General features: G+C 35.7%; 1 protein-coding gene across 6 annotated transcripts in view; it reads right to left on the reverse strand.

Annotated features, from left to right (window-relative positions):
* The window catches only part of CEP152 (centrosomal protein 152), a 101,902-nt gene that overhangs the window by 13,429 nt on the left and 68,881 nt on the right, over window positions 1–19,592 (reverse strand). For 5 of the 6 annotated variants that reach the window (XM_082387359.1, XM_082387356.1, XM_082387358.1 and 2 more), the window contains 6 exons: window positions 18,279–18,410; window positions 13,231–13,881; window positions 9,763–9,898; window positions 5,521–5,688; window positions 1,417–1,516; window positions 724–827 (listed from right to left, as the gene is read on the reverse strand). In XM_082387359.1, the coding sequence (XP_082243485.1) occupies window positions 724–827; window positions 1,417–1,516; window positions 5,521–5,688; window positions 9,763–9,898; window positions 13,231–13,881; window positions 18,279–18,410 (1,291 nt within the window). The remainder of the gene's footprint in view (window positions 1–723; window positions 828–1,416; window positions 1,517–5,520; window positions 5,689–9,762; window positions 9,899–13,230; window positions 13,882–18,278; window positions 18,411–19,592) is intronic. The other variant, XM_082387357.1, reaches the window with a different exon arrangement.

Raw genomic sequence — 19,592 nt, forward strand, 5'->3', positions numbered from 1 at the left:
CACTACGCTTGTACTCTGAGGCCTTTATTAAGTAAAAGAAGGGTGACAAACACAAGCTCTGTGATACAGTGACAGTGGATCTGGTAATCGAGGTGGCTACTAATTGACTAACAGGCAGGATATGCTGGACAAAGAGATGATTCACGTCTGGATGCAGATGTAGCAGGATGGCATGAGATTTCATCATGCTACTCAGAATGGCCCGCAGTTTAACACTGATTAACTATTTATTTCCGGAATTTCCCACTTAATGTTTTCGGACTGCAGTTGACCACAGATAACCAAAACCACAAGAGCAAATCCTCAGATAAGGGGGAACTACTACTGTATTGTATGTTTTGTAACTTCGTATGGTGATGGGGAAACTAGACATTGTGGTGACCACATACAAATATCAAACCATTATGTTATACACCTGAAACTAATATAGTGGTATATGTCAATTATACTTTAAATATATATATATTAGTGTCCAAAAACAAAACCCCAGGATAATTAACAATATAAAAATACCTCTATCCTTGTGCCACTTCCAAAATTTGGGGGGCAAACTCCAAATTTACTTGGGTAAAATCATCTACATAATTTAGAAAAGCTATCAGTGATCTCTTCTAAAAGCAGGTAAGAACAAAGTAGTTCAGAAAATTCCCCAAAATTACTACTGCTAGTTACCAAAAAGACCCAAACCACCTTAAAATCTTGGGAATCTCTTTAAGGACTTACGCTTAATTTTTTTTACAGCTTTAATGTACTGCCCACGGAGTTCTTCCAAGGCCACCCCACTGCATGGCAGGCAAGAATGTTCAATGGCCCCTTCTGACAGTGACCTAAAAACAAACCAAAGATTGCAAAAACAGAGATTGTAAGTGAAAAACGTAACTTGAAAAAAAAAAAATATATATATATATTCCAATAAAATAAGCTAAGATGTGCTAAAAAAATTCACATATGAGGATCTTTATTATAATTATTTAGGAGAAAAATGCCACCAACTTGTGTTATAGTTACTTAAATAAATCATGATAAATCCACATGATGAAAATCTATGCAGCTATTGAAAAGCACATTATAGGAGTACATCCAATGACACGGGGGAAGTGTTTATCTTATAATATTAACAAAAGGTTACAAAATAGCTTATACAATAATCTCAATCTTTAAAACATGTGCACATGTTGTGTGTGTATAAAAGGGCTTAAATAAAGGGTAAAGTGCTCGCTTCGGCAGCACATATACTAAATAAAGGATATCTTCCAGGGACAGGGTTTTAGAAGATCTTCTTTTTTATACTTTTTGCTATGTAACAATAAAAGTAACTGATATTCTTGGTATGATATTATTGATACGACTGATATTAAAAAAAAAAAGCAAAGATACTCAGAAATAAACGATTTCTTTGTAATAGTAAAAGCCTACCTTGGTGGTAGTGTTTTACGAAGTGTTCTCAGTTCTTCCAATTTATTCTTCATGTCATTGTTTTCTTCTAATAATTCTTCAACAACTTTACTATTCTCTTCTAAAAAAGAAAGTTTATAGTATATTGGTCAATTAATCTCTTTTTCTCTCGGTCTTTCCCTTAAATTACCAGCAACTGAAAAATTTCCAGTTGCTCCCTGGGTCATTCATTCCCTGATAAACCCTAATCTGACCACTCCCTGTTCTATTTTCTCAGCACTTTAAATCTATATTCCATTTTCATCTTGTTCTGGGTTACACACTGTCCTGGAATAAATTTCCAATTGTTTTATATGCACGTGTTTTGTTTTCCAGTTAGACTAAAGGATTTATTTAGAAACATAGTAGGTTTCCTAATTCCATGTCCCTCATGGACCCTGGTATACAGTCTATGCTCATATAAATGATCACTGAACAAGTACCTCAATACAAAATTTAAAAAATATTAAGCTTAAGTAGGTGCCATTTTCAGAAATAATGTAAGATGTTCAATTCTTTGAACTTTTAAAAAGATGAGGAGACTGATGGAGTCCATGTGGTACAGAGGACAAAGCATGAATTTCAGAGTCAGAGAGACACAGATTTAAATCCTAGCTTTTCTTCTCACCAGCTGGATGAGCTTAGGCAAATTACTTAATCTTTCTGAACCTGAGTTTCTTCATATGTAAAGTGGGGATAGTATTACTTACCTTGAAGATTATAATGGAAATAATATAGTAAATGCACAGCACCTTATACAAGGCCTGGCAATATCAACATTTAATACCTATGAACATGGCACCCCATATTTCCTGCAATGCCACCCTTTCAACACACCCTATAAGTTGGGGAATGAATCAATCTGTTCCCCCAGTGATGGATATAGCTTGTATATTTCTAAACCACTCACTCTTACTCCATCACTTTTCAATAAATGCTACCATGACAGTGGAAAATGGAATTTAAGAACCAAAAACACAACCACAATAACAAAAATATTATCAACTAATAGATTTACATTAAGACAAACACTGAAATCAAACTATCAAATGACTTAAATTCTGACCCTGACCCCTTTTATCAGCCTGCTGTTTTGAGCTAACTATCAACTTTGTTGGATTATTTCTAAGTCCACGAATTACAAAAGTTATCAGCCTCAAAAAGCACTATGTAGAATAACTACTGTATGATCACAATGTATGGTGCTAAATATTATTATTTATAAAGAATAATCACATCCAACTGCCCTTGTCATTTTTATTATGTAAAACAGATTTTCTTGATTTTCATCAAATTTGCAATAGCCGCACGGTATCTACATCCACAGTTGGACAAATTTACTCTCACATAGTCTCTGGCCTCTATTAAAGACCTAAGCAATCACCACGGGAACTGTGTTGCTTTTTATCTCAAAATTCCTAAAACCCTTTCTTGCCTTAAAGTAATTATTATCTATCTCTAGCAGACTTAGCAAGCGGTAGGTGGGAGCAGGTGGCCGCTCTTCGGCAGCAGGATTTACCGAGCACGTTAGGGTGCCAGGAACTGTGCTAAGTGCTAGGACAGGACTTCATCCTTGTCACCATCACACTCCAAAGGAGAGTAGAGACAATAAATAATGGCAAGAGTGAAGTAAGTCAGAAAGAGAAAAACAAATACAGTATGCTAACACATATATATGGAATCTAAGGGAAAAAAAAAAAAAAGGCCATGAAGAACCTAGTGACAAGACGGGAATAAAGACACAGACCTACTAGAGAATGGACTTGAGGATATGGGGAGGGGGTAGGGTGAGATGTGACAGGGTGAGAGAGTGTCATGGACATATATACACTACCAAATGTAAAATAGATAGCTAGTGGGAAGCAGCCGCATAGCACAGGGAGATCAGCTCGGTGCTTTGTGACCACCTAGGGGGGTGGGATGGGGAGGGTGGGAGGGAGGGAGACGCAAGAGGGAAGAGATATGGGAACATATGTATATGTATAACTGATTCACTTTGTTATAAAGCAGAAACTAACACACCATTGTAAAGCAATTACACTCCAATAAAGATGTTAAAACAATAAATAAATAAATAAATAATGGCAAGCTGATGAATGTTATAAAACTCAAAGGAGCTGTGGGTAATGTGTAACGGAGGAACCTGACCAAGTCTGGGGTAGTTAGGAAAGCCTCTCTGAGGAAGGCATGAGCCAGGGCTTTGAGGAGTAAAGGTTAGCCAGGCAATGTGACCCGATGGGAAGACAGATGGTGGGGTAAAGGAAGAGATGCAAAGAGACTCGGAGAAAAGAGACAATGAAACCCCTGTCACAGCTCTGTTAGAGGATAAGAGGGCTGGGCAGGGGCAGTGGCGGGGAACCAGGCTGAGGGGCTGGCAGACATGGGATCATGAAGGGCTTCTTAAACTCTTTGTTAAAGTGTTTGTGTTTCATACCAAGGGCCAGACAAGTCACTGAGGGCTTGAAACAAGGCAGTGTGACGATCCAATTTACTTTTGTAAAAGGTCGCTCTATTCCTTCAGAAATTCTCCAACTGGTAGACTCTTTATGTATTACTTATGCATCTAGAATGTCTTTGGGGATTTTAAACTGTTGTCTTCAGTTTTGTTTTTTGAATAGAAAAGATCCTAATAATTGTAATAATAATAATATCTCAAAGAGGTTGATTCAGGAAGTATGTCATTAACAGAGCCTGTATCTAAGCTGCGTGTCAAATAGTAAACCAGAAACTGAAATAAAGCAACACTGATTGTGCACTCAGAATAAATCAGACACCAGAAGACAAAAAAAAAAAAAAAAAAAAAGGTCGCTCTCGCTGCCTGATGGAGAATGGATTGGAGGGGCGAGACTGGAAGCAGAGATGACTGTTGTCCAGGCAAGCGACAGAGGTGAATGTAGAAAAAAAGAGTGAACCTATCTGTCTGGTCTTTTCTGGAAAACACGTTATTTGAGACCCTTGCCTTCAGTCCTTCATTCATTCAAGCATTTATTACTGTCTGGTATGTAACGGGCACCATGACTCTAAGGAAGAACAAAGATAATTCCTTATTCTCAAGAAATTAATAGGTTAAAAAAGATAGTGGGCAAGTAACCAAAAAGTGAAATGCAGAATGTTAATTGAGGAGGAGTGCTCTGGGGCCTCACAGGAGCGGCCTGTCTAACCCAGACTGGGGAAAATCAAGGCTCTGCAGATAAGGTATCTTCTCAGTTGAATCCTAAAGGATGAGGAAGAGTTAGACCAAAACAAGAATGAGAGGGGAAAGTGTAGGACAGAATGATAATATTGTATTCAAGCTCCAGCAGTAAAAGAAAATTCCTGACCAGCTCAAGCATCTGAAATATTTCAAATGTAAAGAATATGAAGCACAGGGTACAAGTCAACAGTGAAAGGTAAGAGGGAGCACCCTCATGAGCCCAATAGCCTCCCTTCTTCAAAAGGGCAATAGGAAATGGCAGAAGATATCCCTCTTAGATAATTTCCTGACAGTGTTGTGAAGAATGGACGGAAAGGAGGCCAGATCAGACCCATATGCCTTGGGTCATGTCTTTTCCCGCTGCCTAGAATGCTGTTCTCTTTGGCAAACACCTTCATCTTTCAAGGCTTAGTCAAGCCTTCCTTCACTTTAATAGGAGGAAGAGTTAATTAACATCCTTTCTTCCAGGTTTACGCGAACATACTGCCAGATACTCAGAGCTGCAATTATTTATTAATCTATTTTCAGTTCTCCTCACTTAATGGTAAGCTCCTTGAAGGCAGAGAACAGAGTCCTGTGCATCTGCATCAAAAGTGGAATTTTGTCTGTTGTCTTCATTGTTGTATCCCCAGTGCCTACAATGCTGCTTGACACATATTGAGCACTCAGAAGCTATTCAATCAAAAAAAGAAGGAATGTGACCTTTTAATCAGAGCTCCAATTTTCCTCTTGAGTTCAATAATAATAATTTGGTTAGTAAAAATAAGGTCCAAATTAGTTTATAATAATCCCTGAAGAGAATCAGCGCCTACGTTAACTACAATGTCACATTTGAACATTTCAAAAGGATCAAAGAGATTTATACTGGTAGCAGTGCTACTTTAAACGCTAACCTCCGATTTTTTCCACTACAGCTTTGTGCTTCCTTTCTAAATGCTGAAGATGCCTATAGCATTTCTCCAGTTTTCTTTTCAGATCTTGACATTCCTGCTTTGCCTTTTCAAGTTCTTGGAAGCAGTGTCCACCGCATGAATCTTTAATTTCAAGGATCTTTTTCTTACCTGCAAAAATTAAATGATAGCAAACTTTTGTATCAATTTAGACTTAAAAAGGGAAGGAAGGAAGGAAGGAAAGGAAACCAGATGACATGACTAAAGGCTACAGTGTAGCTGAAAAGAGCATGATGCTTAAGAGAAAGAGCTGAATTTAAATCCTGTTTCCACTATTTACCAGCTGTTGTATTACTTAACCTCTCTTGAGACTTAGTTTTCTAATATGTAAAATTGAATAATACCATCTATTTTAAAAATTGCCATGAAACCCAATGCTCAGATCGTAGTATTGAATACAATTCCCCACTAAAAGGAACCAGGGATCTTCAAGAAATGGCTGACTCCAGTACTTAGGGTATATACAAGATGAGACTAGAATATTTTGCTATGCCAGAAATTAAGAAATTACTCAAAAACACAGGCATGTCACAAGGACATAGGAGCCAGTTTGAAGGGGCTCCATTAGCTGAATCTGGGACAATCTGAACACTAATTAAGTATAGTAATGAATTATAAAATATTGAAAAAATAGGAATTTGAGTCACACCAATAATCCTACGATAATGGGATAAATGGATGGATAGATGGATAGGTAGGTAAGTTGGTAGATAGGTAGACGGACAGATAAATAGAAAAATAAACAAACAGATAGTAACTACACAGGCAAACTAGAGAGGAGGATTCTCAATGATACAACACACCAAGCGCCAAGTGGTAAAAGTAGAAGGAGGTCTGGAAGTGAAAAAATTAAAATTTTTGCAACTGCCAGAGCAAAGACCGGATCAGATAAGATTCAGCAATGACTGTTAAGCATAACGGAAAGTTTTAATGAGGAGAAGGACATTCTTATGGTCTTGAAAGTGTCTCCCCACAGATTGCTTATTAGTTGTGATGGCGTAAAAACACAGTAATTATACAGTGAAGAAACTGGACAACACCTTGACCAGGTGCTCAAATGAACCTCACCAATAAAAGACAAACGGACATTGCGTACCTCCAGGTATGATAGCACGTCACCTATGCAGTGTTCCAGCTAAGAAAACAACTCGAATCAAAATCATGAAGAAATATCAGATAAACCCAAAACAAGGAAAAGGTTCTATTAAAAGCCAGGGGTTGATGGGTGTTGGGGAGAGCAAAGAATATGTCTCTCAAAAACATCAATGTCATAGAAGGCAAAGAGAGGAATATCCTAGATTAAAGGAGATTAAAGAGACATGACATCTAAACATAACACCTGTATATGTATAGCTGATTCACTTTTATAAAGCAGAAACTAACACACCATTGTAAAGCAATTATACTCCAATAAAGATGTTAATAAATAAATAAATAAATAAATAAATAAACAAACAAACAAACAAACAAACAAACAAACAAACATAACACCTGACCCCAGACAGATTTCTGTACTGTGGGGAAAAAAATGCTGTAAAGACGTTATTGGGTCAATTGACAAAACTAGAATACAAACAGTAGACTGATATAATTGTATAACACATTTTCATCTAATGTTAAATTTACTGTACTAAGGTATACAAGAAAAATCCTTATTTTGGGAAAATATACACTGACGTATTTTGGGGTAAAAAGGAATAATGTATATAACTTATCCTCAAGTGGTTCAGGAAAAAAATGAAATGTTCAGAGACACATACACACAGAGGAGCACAAATGGAATAAAATGTTATCAATAGGTGTATCTAGGTAAAGGGAATATGAGTGTTCTTTGCAACTATCTTTATTTTTGCAACTTTTTTGTAAGCTTGAAATTATCTCCAAATGAAAAAAAGATTCAAACCTGTCAGGAGGTATAAATGTATAAAAATTGTTTGGCACAGTACCTGGCATGGAGCAACTATACAATAAGGAATAGCTATTGCTATTAGTAACACATAGAGTTTATAAAATTTAAGTAATATTCAAAAATGATACAGAAATTGATTATTACTATTAATATAATTGATAATAATAAACTAGGAATACAAATTGGCACAGGCTCAGAGGCCAAAATCCAAAATGTTGATGTAAAAACATTAGTCCAGAAAAATTATTCTTAGCTCTCTTTTGACTTTTTAGTTTCATTTAAATGGTGCCATTTAAGTTTACGAGCATCAAAGGATTAATGAAGCATCACCATACATGGCATTTATATATTTCATTTAAGATATGGTTTTGTAAACCTGGAAACCAGGCAAATGCCCATTGATAAGAGAATAGGTAAATTATAGTATATTCACACAATGGAATACTATACAGCAATGAAAATGAATGAACCAGAGCTATATGCATTAAAAAGACAAATCTTACAAGCTTGATATTAAGTGGGAAAAAAACAAGTTACAAAGACTAAAACAAGTATTAAACCATTTTTATAATGTTAAAAGACAAACAAAATATAGCAAAAGCTTTCTGAGGATACCTATATTTGGTCAAAACAAAGAAAAGCAAGAAGATGATTTTTTAAAATCAGAATATTTATTACCTCAGATTGTGGGGAAGTTACAGGGATGGAATTGTGGTGAAACACACAGGGGTCTTCAACAGTACTGGTGATGTTCTACTTCCTAAGTCAAATAGTGGGTTCCTGGTTGTTAGGTTCATAACTTACATGTGCATTACATATATTCTTTGCATGTATCAAGTATTTCATAATTAATATTTAAATGAGTTTTAAAAATGATAAGATATTAGGAGAATATAACCACGCCACTAACAGTGGTACTCTCTGGTGGTAGGATTATGAAGAACTTTATATGTTTTGGATTATTTAACCCTTTCCAACTTACGAATTTGTTAATGTGTTTGTTTTTAGGGAAAAAAGATTAAAGAAAGAAAAGTACATCTTTTTATAGTTTGATTTGTCCTAAGTCAAAATTAATTTCTTTCATATTAATTGGACCTCCCACATAATGTTTAAAACTCACTTCTATGCATTTCACAAATCAGAAAGTAATTCTCAGGTTATTCCAAACATAACAACAGACATAAAATGACATTGAAACGTAGGAAGCAAGATACAAATTAAGATAGTATTACCCTACTAATTGGTAAATTAGCGTTTAACTAATTGGCAAAAAGATATTCTCAACTATCTAGCACCTAGAGATAAGGAAAAAGGGTTTCTGGATGGGCAATGAGAAAAATAACTGTCAACTGACTTCTTAGGAAAGGCAGAGATTCTCTAAGACTCTGTTAATATGCCTACTGAATTAGAAACATGTGGAAACTAAGGTTATTGACTCTGTGCATATGATTTGTTCTGGCAATTCTTAGTTCTTTTCCAGGTTACAGTGGAGACAGCAGACAGGAAACAAAAAGTACGTATGGTTTGTACACGGAGGGAAGGAGCAGGTTGCAAGGGGGCAATGTGCTAAAAGGACTGCAGCTTATAAAGAGTATGGCAGTTCCTAGTTCAAAATCCCAGTAAACAGACAGTATAAGCCCATGTTCCTCAGCGAGCTCTGAACACCTCAAGGGGCTGTAGCACAGTGCAATTCTTTTTGAACTGACAACTCTAAGTCACAAAGTAAAAGTTAAATTATTAATTCATCCAATATTCAAGGAACACAAACTCTGTGCCATTCACTTTGACAGTTGGTGGAGAGGAGGAGATAAAAACACTGCCCCCCAACCTCAAGAAACCCACGAATACATCAGAAAACCACTTAATACACTTCAGAAAGATTTCTATTAAAAAGAGTTGAAATAAGCTTCAATAAATTGAATGGAAAGGTCTCAGTGATTTGGCAGTTCTCTTATGTGTAACCCTTTCTCATCAAAGCCAGGAAATAAAAACATGACTGCTCTACTAAAATTCTCATTATTCTCCTCATAATAAGAGTCACTTATGAATGGAGGGAAGACCATGAAAAGATAGGAAATAAGAGGGCCTAAAGCAACCCTGTCTTCTAATACAAAATGAAACCTGGGGAGAGGACACACATTACTTAGGAGTAATATCACACATTTGCTCACTCATGAAAACTGTGCACGTCTTTGATTTCCTTTTATCCTCAAAACAACCCTCTGGAACTGGGATTATGGATGATGCAAAGAATAGTAGGAACAAAATCCCATTACCAGCTTCTGCTTCTTGCACGGCCAAGGGCTGAGTGTGGTGTCCAGATGTAGGTGCAGGAAGGAGCGCCAGGACCCTAGGGTCTCCTCTGCCAGTGACCCTTGTGGCAGGATCCTTAGAGATCTTGGTCATATTTCTCTGAAACAGATTATCTTCATAGTTAATGCTTATTAAACATCTTTCTCTATGCAAAATACTAATATTAAAAATATAAAAAGAAAACACAGCCTGAACAAAATCTTGCCTAAACTATCACCAATATTTTTCTTAGGGTTTTATGTGAATACTGTCATTACTATGAGCTAGACTCCTATGACCGTATTTTCCAAATTAGAACATTATCCAACAGAGGACTGGTGGGCCAGCTATGGGACAGACAGGAGATACAGTTTCCACTTTCAAGATATTTTAATGGTTTCTGTGATCAAACCACAGGACAGACTATGTGAAATCAGAATTGTTTTTGAAAATCCAGAACATTTACACTCCAGCAGGGAGAAAATTCATTAGAAACTATAGTACCAACCTTTTGCCTCCCATGAATTGAAAGTAACAACAGTAAAAACAATTTTTGAAACATATAGTATGTTATGTTTCTAAATACTTTAATACATATTGTCATTTGTTCACAAGGAAAGACAGTCGAATGCCAATGTTAAGGACAGAAACTGAGGCTCATCTAAGTGAAACATCTTTTTTTTTTTTTTTTTTAATTCATAAGTGAAACATCTTGCACAAGACCATTTCCTCACTAATATTTATTGAACACTTTCTGCATTCTAGTTTCTGTTTTGGCAGCACAGCTACTAAATTCATTAATGGTGGGACATTCTTTTAAGGCAATATATTTTCAGATTTTGGACAACTACTAAATCTCAAACAGAACAGGTAATCTTGAGAAAGCTGTCTTGTTTAATTACTTAAAATACATTCTATATGCTCAATTCTAGAAGCCTTGATTTTGATTTTGAGAAACTCATTTCATTGTCAGGAAACCTACCCATGCCGCCCAACAGAGGCAGAGGTCAGTAGGTACAGAGACAATGCAAACTCCAGTCAATCAAGAGGGTATGAGGTTGAGGCCAAAAGGAATTATAAAAACCGATCCCAAAGGTAGCCAATATTTCCAGTTTCTACTCAAAACTGGAGAAAAGCCAAGATGGCAAAAAAAGGCAGGAGCAGCAACCTTTTGTCTTAGTTTTAACTTGACATGGGTGGTAAGAAAACACAAAACACACATCCTTAAATTTGTTTAAAAATTTTGTTCCAGTTGATATTTCTGTTTTATCTATTATGAACTGCTGTATTAATATACTTAGTATATGAATATAAATTATATATTTGATAAGGCATTCATGTTATTGGAAACCATATTTTTAATTCATTGCATTCTTGCCATTTAAAATCTGGATCATCTAAACTTAAATGTTCTCACCAACAAAAAATAAGGTAAATATGTGCGGTGATGGATGTGTTAATTAACTAGATGGTGGGGAGCCTTTCACAATGTATATGTATATCAAATCACCATGATGACACTTTAAATATCTTACTATTTTATTTGTCAATTGTAGCTCAGTAAAGCTGAAAAAAATTGACTAAAAATAAATTAAATTAAATTAAATCTTGATCACCTATTTTAATGAGGACTTTGTTTTATATATACTGATCATTTTTTCCAGTTTTAATTTTCATGAACAGTTCTAAAAACCGCAAATTTAATCAATTATAAATCATAGTTCTTCACATTTATGGCACCTATATTGCAAATTTATAATCACTGCTTTATAATCATTGCTTTATCTCAAGGTCCTGAGCTGAGTTAGCACTAAGACAGCAGAAGGTTGAGTATTATTCTTCTGTGACCAATGCCAGATTAGGCATTTCAGAGGCACCCTTTTCTCAGGAACAGAATCTGATCCCACTCAGTGAAAGCTGCAAAAGTCTAAATTCTTAGCCAAATTATGTGATTCTGTCTCCATATACATGTGGGACACATAAAGTCTTACAGAGGATCTTACACTGCTTGCACAATTTTAAGCCCTATAAAAAGACCCCAGGGTTGATTATATATATTAACAGTAGGAGAAAGGTGTTGTAGTTTCTTGACTTTTATAGCAGAGAAAAGTTTCCTTTTGCTTCAGGAAAGCAAACTTGAAAGCATATAACATGATTTTCCCATCACTTCTTATCCTTAAAGTCTGCTATAAATAATTCTTCTTAATTATCTACTTTTCCCAAAAATTCTCAATCATGCAGTATTCATGGGAAGTGGTCTTGCTGAGTTAATTTTACATTAAAAGCAACTATTAAGCAGTAACATCTTTGTGAAATCAAGAATAAAAATATCAACTGGGTTGAATTGGGATGGGATAGATTGATCTTTCAGGTTCCTTTGGCTCTAAAATTCTGTACTGTTTCAAATGCAAGATGCAGAAAGATCAAACTATGTCATTTGTATCCTACCAAAATCCAAGGAATTAGACCAGGGGTTTGTATTTTATTTTTCAGATGAGCAACTATGACTACCCAAGGTAAATAAGCTAGTTATCGCTAAGTATGAGGCTGGAACTCAGATTTTTTTGTAGCTTATAATTCTTTCCAGTAGGTATTAATACCAAATGCTCAATCCTGGCCTTGAAAATCTTTGATCACAATATTTTAATGAATTGTAGCTTCTATGTCTCAACTCTTCTATCCGACAAACCTTATAATATTGGCATTTTTTTTCTACCTCGAATTCCAAATGTTGAAATTGGCTGGTCACAATGCCTAGAATATCATTCCGGATTTTTCATGCATATCTAATGTCTTTAATCATAAGGCAGCAAGACTTTGGTTTTATCAGATCTTCCGCACAAACTAAAAGCTGGTGTCAGAGAACACTTACACAACGAAAAGAATACAACGAATTCATTCTACATGCACATATGTAGTACACTAGCAAAACTGGGCTTTTTGTGTGAGTGAGCCATACCTCTACCTGCTTGTTTCTATATCAATATTCTTTGTACCCAGTTGGCACTTTTTGCCTACATGAGATATAAATTCCTTGAGGGCAAGAAATAGGCTTCCAAACTCTTTAGAAGATCTTAAGAAACCCTAGTTTAATACGATGCATATTTCTTGAAGTAGTCATGCCCAAAAAACAAAAATAGGAATGAAAGTTATTCAGTTTCTGAAATCTCAGGCCCTTACAAAGAACAGCATATACTTTTTTAAGGAAAAAGATGTCTAGTGGCTAAAAGCTCCGCTCATATTTGTGGCACTATGAAGAAGCAAATTTTGGGGGGCAAAAAAAAAAAAATTGCAATCCTTTGAATTTGCTAAAAGTTTTTTAAACCACTAGTAAAAACACAAGTCTTACACCTACTAAACTGGAGAATGAAGAAAGGAAAAAATACCAAATGCAGCTTCTATAATCATCTTTCACATTTAATCATAGCTTTTTTCACTTATTAGGAACATACCTGTACCCAGTCTGAGTTGACAGTTTCTGTAAGTAGGGAGAGTATATCCTGAAATGCTTTCTGTATGCAGGTCTTTAGTTTTTCAAAATATTGCACAGACACCCATTTCGAAGAACAAGTTGACATGAGTTCCAAAAGGTACTTGTTCTCTGAACCACCGGCTTGCTCCTTCTGGGTGTCCTTTAAGAGAAACTCAAGGACAGTTAGGATGTCTTCCTCATACTGATGGATTTCCAGTTGGATCCGCCTAGCTTCCTGCACAGTCCATTCTCTGCGACTGTGGTCTAAACACGTTTGTAATTCTGTCTCCTTTTGAAGAAGTAGTTCAGTTTTTTGTTTCGTAAAGTCTTCTTTAGCTGCTGCAAGCACCTCATTAATTTTATTTCGATGATCATCTAAAAATTGCCGGTAATCTTGCTCATTTTGTTCTTGAATTCTGTGGATTTCTTCTTGCTTTTCTTTGTTCCATTCGCTCCGGGCCTTTGCCAGCTCAGCCCTGACAACCATGGGGACTTCCTCATTCTTTAACTCAAGCTCTCTCTGCAGAGAATGAATCTTCTCTTCCAATTGCTTTCCAGGTATGACATTTTTCTCCATATTTGCAATCTCGCTTTTCCATTTCTCTTTAGCTTCAGAAACAGCAAACAATATCTAAAGGACATAACAATGTACAATGAAAACTCTTTATGATTCTCCTCATTAATAAAAAAAAAATAAAGTAACCATTTGGGTTAATCTTTGAACTTATTAATAAGAGATTTAAAATCAAAATTAAAGGGAAAAAGTAAATTTAGATAAGACATTGGCTGGTCCTAAAATATACTTACACTAAACTTAAGGATCTTTTCCCTCATTTTAAATCACTTAATACTTTGTCTCACGTTATTTAAAATAAAACATCCATTTCTATATGAATAACTAGAAATTTAAACTGACCAAAAATATATAATTACATAATTATCTAAAACTAATTTTAGAAAAAAATTCATATTTGTTTTTTTAATACAGATGCTGTCTCAAATCAAAGCCCCCAACAAATGAATTATCTTTTATATGAAGCAAAAGCAGCCTCTAAGGAAATCTTACTAATATTTTTAGGAATGTAACACATAACCTGTACAATAACTTGCTGACAAACATACTGTATTTTAATGCAATTTTAGTGGTTAAAACAGTTCATTAAATGACAATATCAAAGTCATTTTTTCATTAATCCAATTTTTGTTTATAACAGAATAGCAAGACTAGCAGATCATAGGCACCAGTAGTACATAACCAAAAAGTAATAGGGAATCAAAAAGCCTGGGCTGTAGCTCAAATCCTGACTTGGACTGCAGAGGCAGCCTAGCACGGTGCTTAACAGAACAGGCTCTGGAGACAAATTGCTGTAATTAACTTCCCACTCCTCAACTTCTTTGAGCCTCAGTTTCCTCATCTATAAAATGGGGATAATTACAATGCCCACTTGATAGAGTTTTTTTTTCTTTTTTTTTTGGATTAAATGACAAAAGGAAATAATCTATTTAAAGCACTTAGGGGACTTCCCTGGTGGTCCAACGGTTAACAATCTGCCTTCCAATGCAGGGGACGCAGGTTCAATCCCTGGTCGGGGAACTAAGATCTCACATGCCGCGGGGGCAACTAAGCCCGCGCGCTGCAACTACTGAGCCTGCGTGCTCTAGAGCCCACACACCACAACTAGAGAGCTTGCACACCGCAACGAAGACCCGACGCAGCCAAATAAATAAGTAAATAAATATTTTTTTAAAATAAAATAAATAAAGCACTTAGAGCCTGGCAAACAATAAGACTCAAAAAATGTTATGTAGTTACTGTTACTCTTGGCTGCATGGGCTTAGAAAAATTCTTAATCTCTTTTGTACTTAGTGTCTTCTATGTAACGAGCAGATTGGATGATGATCTCAAGTCCCTTTTACTTCTAATATTCCCTGGACTGAATTCAAAGAAGTCACAAGGATACAAATGTAAAAGAAGAACTGGCCATCTCCAAAGGCTTGGCCTAGACAATGGTGACTGCTATGAATCAATACCATATATACTGACTATACTGCTGAACTGAATGAATAAGCATTTTCAGAACTCTAATGGAAAACTGATGAACTCATAAAAGTGCTAACAAAAGATCAAGATGAAAAAAAATTAATTACATGGGACTGAGTGAACTGATGAGGATGATTATAATTTTTGTGACTTTCTGTTTGAATTAAAAACAAACAAACAAAATCCCACAAGGACTCAGAGGCAAAAAATATACAAGTCAATTTTCACTGTAAAGTAAAGGAGCTGTTACAGTGGAGGATTACTGGACTGAATGTCAATATTATGACATAGAAAAAAAAATATATATATATGTGTGTCAAAAAAAGAAATACCATATATACGCTCTGGCTGTTGAGACAGGGGGTCTGCGTCCTTAATTCTCAGCTATTATACAATTATAGCGAACATCTTCAACTATATGGATACCTAGACACATGTTACATACCTTTATTCAATAAAATGTGTTCCTGAATAGTTGGATATAAATCAAAAATTTTGAATCATACTTTAAGTTTACTAAAGGAACCCACTATCTAAGATGAGCTTTACGAAGGAATTCACAGAAAAATTCTTTTGCTACCAGCAGAATAATTCACTAACGATGTGAAACATGTTTGAAACATGTTTCCTTTCCCAAAAAGGAAATCAGGTCCTGTCACAATGGATGCCTGGAAATTATTAACAGGTAACTTGGGTGGAGGTGTCAGATCCCAGGGAATTTGTATGACCCGCCCAAGCTCACCAAAAGTGTACAACCTCTCACATAAAGTTTTACAAGGAGAATTTGACAGCATTAATTGATTTAGTGTTTCCTGATGTTGCTACACATTAGAATCACCTGAGGAGCTTTTAAAATCCCTAAGCCCAGGCCACACCCTGTACCAATTGAAACATAAAGCCTTGGGGTGGGAGCCAGGCAAAAGTATTTTTCAAAAGATCCTCACATTTTTCCAAAGTGCAGCAAAGTCTGGGAACCACTGAACCAACTTGCCGACTTCTGGACTCTGGAAGCTGGTTTTAAATTTCCACAGATCTTGACGGATCACTCTAATCTTATAAGAACTCTCCAGCAAATGCTATGAAACTGGCTCTTGCTCATCTCATTTGGCTTGGAGGAAGAATTTGCACAAAACACTATGTTTTGTGGCTGAATAATTATCTAGAACACTGCTACTCACACCCAAGTGTGGTCCAAAGACCACATCACCCGGGAGTCGGTTAGAAAGTCTAATTCTCGGGACTCACTCCAGACCCAACAAATCAGCATCTCCAGGAGCAAAGCCCAGGAATGTGCTCTAACAAACCCTCCAGGTGATTCTCATGCCTGCTAAAGTTTGAGAAGCAACACACCATCCTCTCGTTTCTGTATTTCTGCATTCACATATATTCAGACCTTCTGTGTTCTTAAGGGAAAATCAACTTTATTATTCTTAACTTCTGAGCTCTAAGACACGTATGCATACCATCATATTGTTCCTCTTTCTGTCTCCCTCTTAAATTTCCTTTTGAAATATTTCAACATACTAAAAGTATAGAGAATATTGTAATGAACCATTACATGAACTACCCATGAACTACCACATAAGTTGAGAAAAATATTAGATTTTTTACTTATGCTGAATTATTTCCTTAAGTAATCTGTGGAATAAGATTATGAATGCAACATATGACTCATTTACAATGTCTGTTACGCACATTATTTTCTAAAATGGTTGTGACAACAGAAGAGTAGCATGTGCTTGATACTGCAGTCTATTGTGTGCATTACAATTAAGAAGAGAAGGTATAAACATATGGCATAAAATATCACCTTAAGTTTGCTATTTGGACTTCTCATGAAGACTATCTGTTCATATCTTTGGTGTACTCACCCACAGATTGTTTCTCTTATAACTTTGTATTGTTTTTTTTTTAATCATATATTAGTATTAATGTTTCTGTTTGATTCATTTACTTTCCTTATTTTTATTATCCCCTTCACTTCTGTTTTTTATTACAAAAGCAAATGTTTTAAATGTTTGTACATATTTTATCCCATTTACCTATCTTGGTTACTGTGCCCTGCCTGTTGTCTCACGACTGAGTTATTATGATGCAAATCTGAAATATTCCATTTCTTTTAATTTTTCTATACTGTCATTTAAAAATGTTTATCTTCTGAATCAACCTAGAGTTTATTGTGATGTAGGGGGTGGGAAAACAATTTTTCTAAAGTGCTATCATAAGACGATTTATTATGGAAAATTCCTCATTTCCTTGTTTTGAAACAATTTATTAAGCTTTTAGTCATAGTTGGGCCTATCTCAAGTCTGTATAGTACTGAATGAAAAAGAATTCTATTTTTGTGACTCAACACTGTCTGAATTGTTGCTTTCCAACATATTCTATTAAGTGTTAGGGCTGGACTACTATTTCTTTTCCAGAACATTTAGAAAAATTTCTAGTCCTTTCAGTTTTCCAAATAAATTTTAGAATTATTGTGTCAAACTTCAAAACTATGTTCAGTTTATTGGCATTTTGATTAGAACCGGTTTACACTAATAAATTAAGTTGTGAGGATACAAATGGTTAAAATATCTGATGTTTCCAGTCAAGGAACATGACATCTCTGGAAAGGAGAGCTTGTTATTTACCAAGGGGAGTATATTATAAGACTACTGACACGGCACAGAAAACAGTAGTCATGCATGTGAAAGGATACTGTAGAGCTAATTGCTCTCTCAGTTTCTCCTAAAGATACCACAAGATAAATAGGGATTTCATTCCATGGGTAAGGTTATCCTCCAGATTATGAGAGTTTCACAACCCTGAAACACATTCTCTCCCCCTCCACAACTGGATGATGATGAGAACAGATCCCACTAATCAGGCCCTATGCTTAGTATGCATTATCGCATTTAATCCTCCCACAGTGCTGTGAGCAGGTAGGAGTTCCCGGGACTGAGATGAGGCCCTCTCCTGAAGCTTCTTTCCAGGAGAGCTCTTACCCGTGTGGCCACAGACTGCTCTTGCAGCTCCTCCCACTTCTTCTGTTCTGCCCTCAGAAGTGCTTTATACTCTGCAAGCTCGGGCAGTTCTTCCAGCCACCGATGACGAGCATTTTGCACAGCTGTTTCTACCTGCAGGAGAGCAATTGCAGGAGAGAGAGAGGTAAAGGAACGTATAAAATTTCAGAAAGACCTCATATGCAGGTAACCACTATGATTTCATGTGCATTTACACTGTATTGCACTACAGTAGTTAAACTGACTTCAAGCACCCCACCTTATCCCAAACAGTAGATTCTAATCCTTCTGTTCTAAATGTCCCATACTATCCACTGCAAAAGGCAAAGCAGGAATTAGAAATCTATACATGTTTGATGGCCACTACTACTACTAGAAAGCTTTATACAAAGTACCAATTGCCATTTCCAACAAACTCCTATTTATCTTGGGGAAAAAGAAGAAGACATGCAGGAAGGCTGCTTGATGCCAGCTGCTGTCCAATCAGTATACCCACCACCTCCTCAGACCTCGTGCCCGACATATAAACACATGCACACAGGCAAGCATGCACCAACATATTATAGTTTAGAGCCTTACACTTGGCAAATTTTCTTGCTGTCAAGAATGAATTTGTGACTATCAAGTGAGGTTGATAGTTCAGTTCTGGCAAAAACGTAAGACTTGATGAATTATGAGGGTGATCTGGTTGTACATCTGTTACAGGGTGACCACAGATCATTTATTAAATAAACTTTCCTTATTTCCTTGTTTGAAATATCCAGATACACAACATACGTATAGCCATACACACACACAAAAACAGAGTAGATAAAAGGGGCTGAATTTCTCACTAAAATACTAAATACATTTATAGGTAAATTCCAGGAAGTTAAAAATATGGGGAAAAGATAAAGCTCCTATAGAAATTTACATTCCTTTAGAAGTTATTATGAACATTTCCTTTCTACTATATCATGCTATTTGTTTTTCTTCACAAGATCTGTGATTGTATAAATACCTAAGCAGCACCCCTAAGAACATGTCTCTTTGCCTATAGAACATTTTCTTAACTCTGTTGAGAAAATTATTTTTTAACTGATTGAAAATGTCCTTGATACAATTACTATATTTGCCTATGCTTCCAAACTTTAAGGATCCCTTGTAAAACCATGTATAACAATTTAACAAATAGGTAGAATGTCAAGTATTTATCAAAAGCAGAGTATGTTTTTTATAAAACTTTACTTCAGGCATTATCTTAAGACTTTATAATAAGTAAAAGATCTAAAATAAAAAGTATACAATAAATAATAT

This window comes from Balaenoptera borealis (assembly GCF_965194805.1).
Source record: "Balaenoptera borealis genome assembly, chromosome: 3".
Taxonomy (NCBI): Eukaryota; Metazoa; Chordata; class Mammalia; order Artiodactyla; family Balaenopteridae; genus Balaenoptera; species Balaenoptera borealis.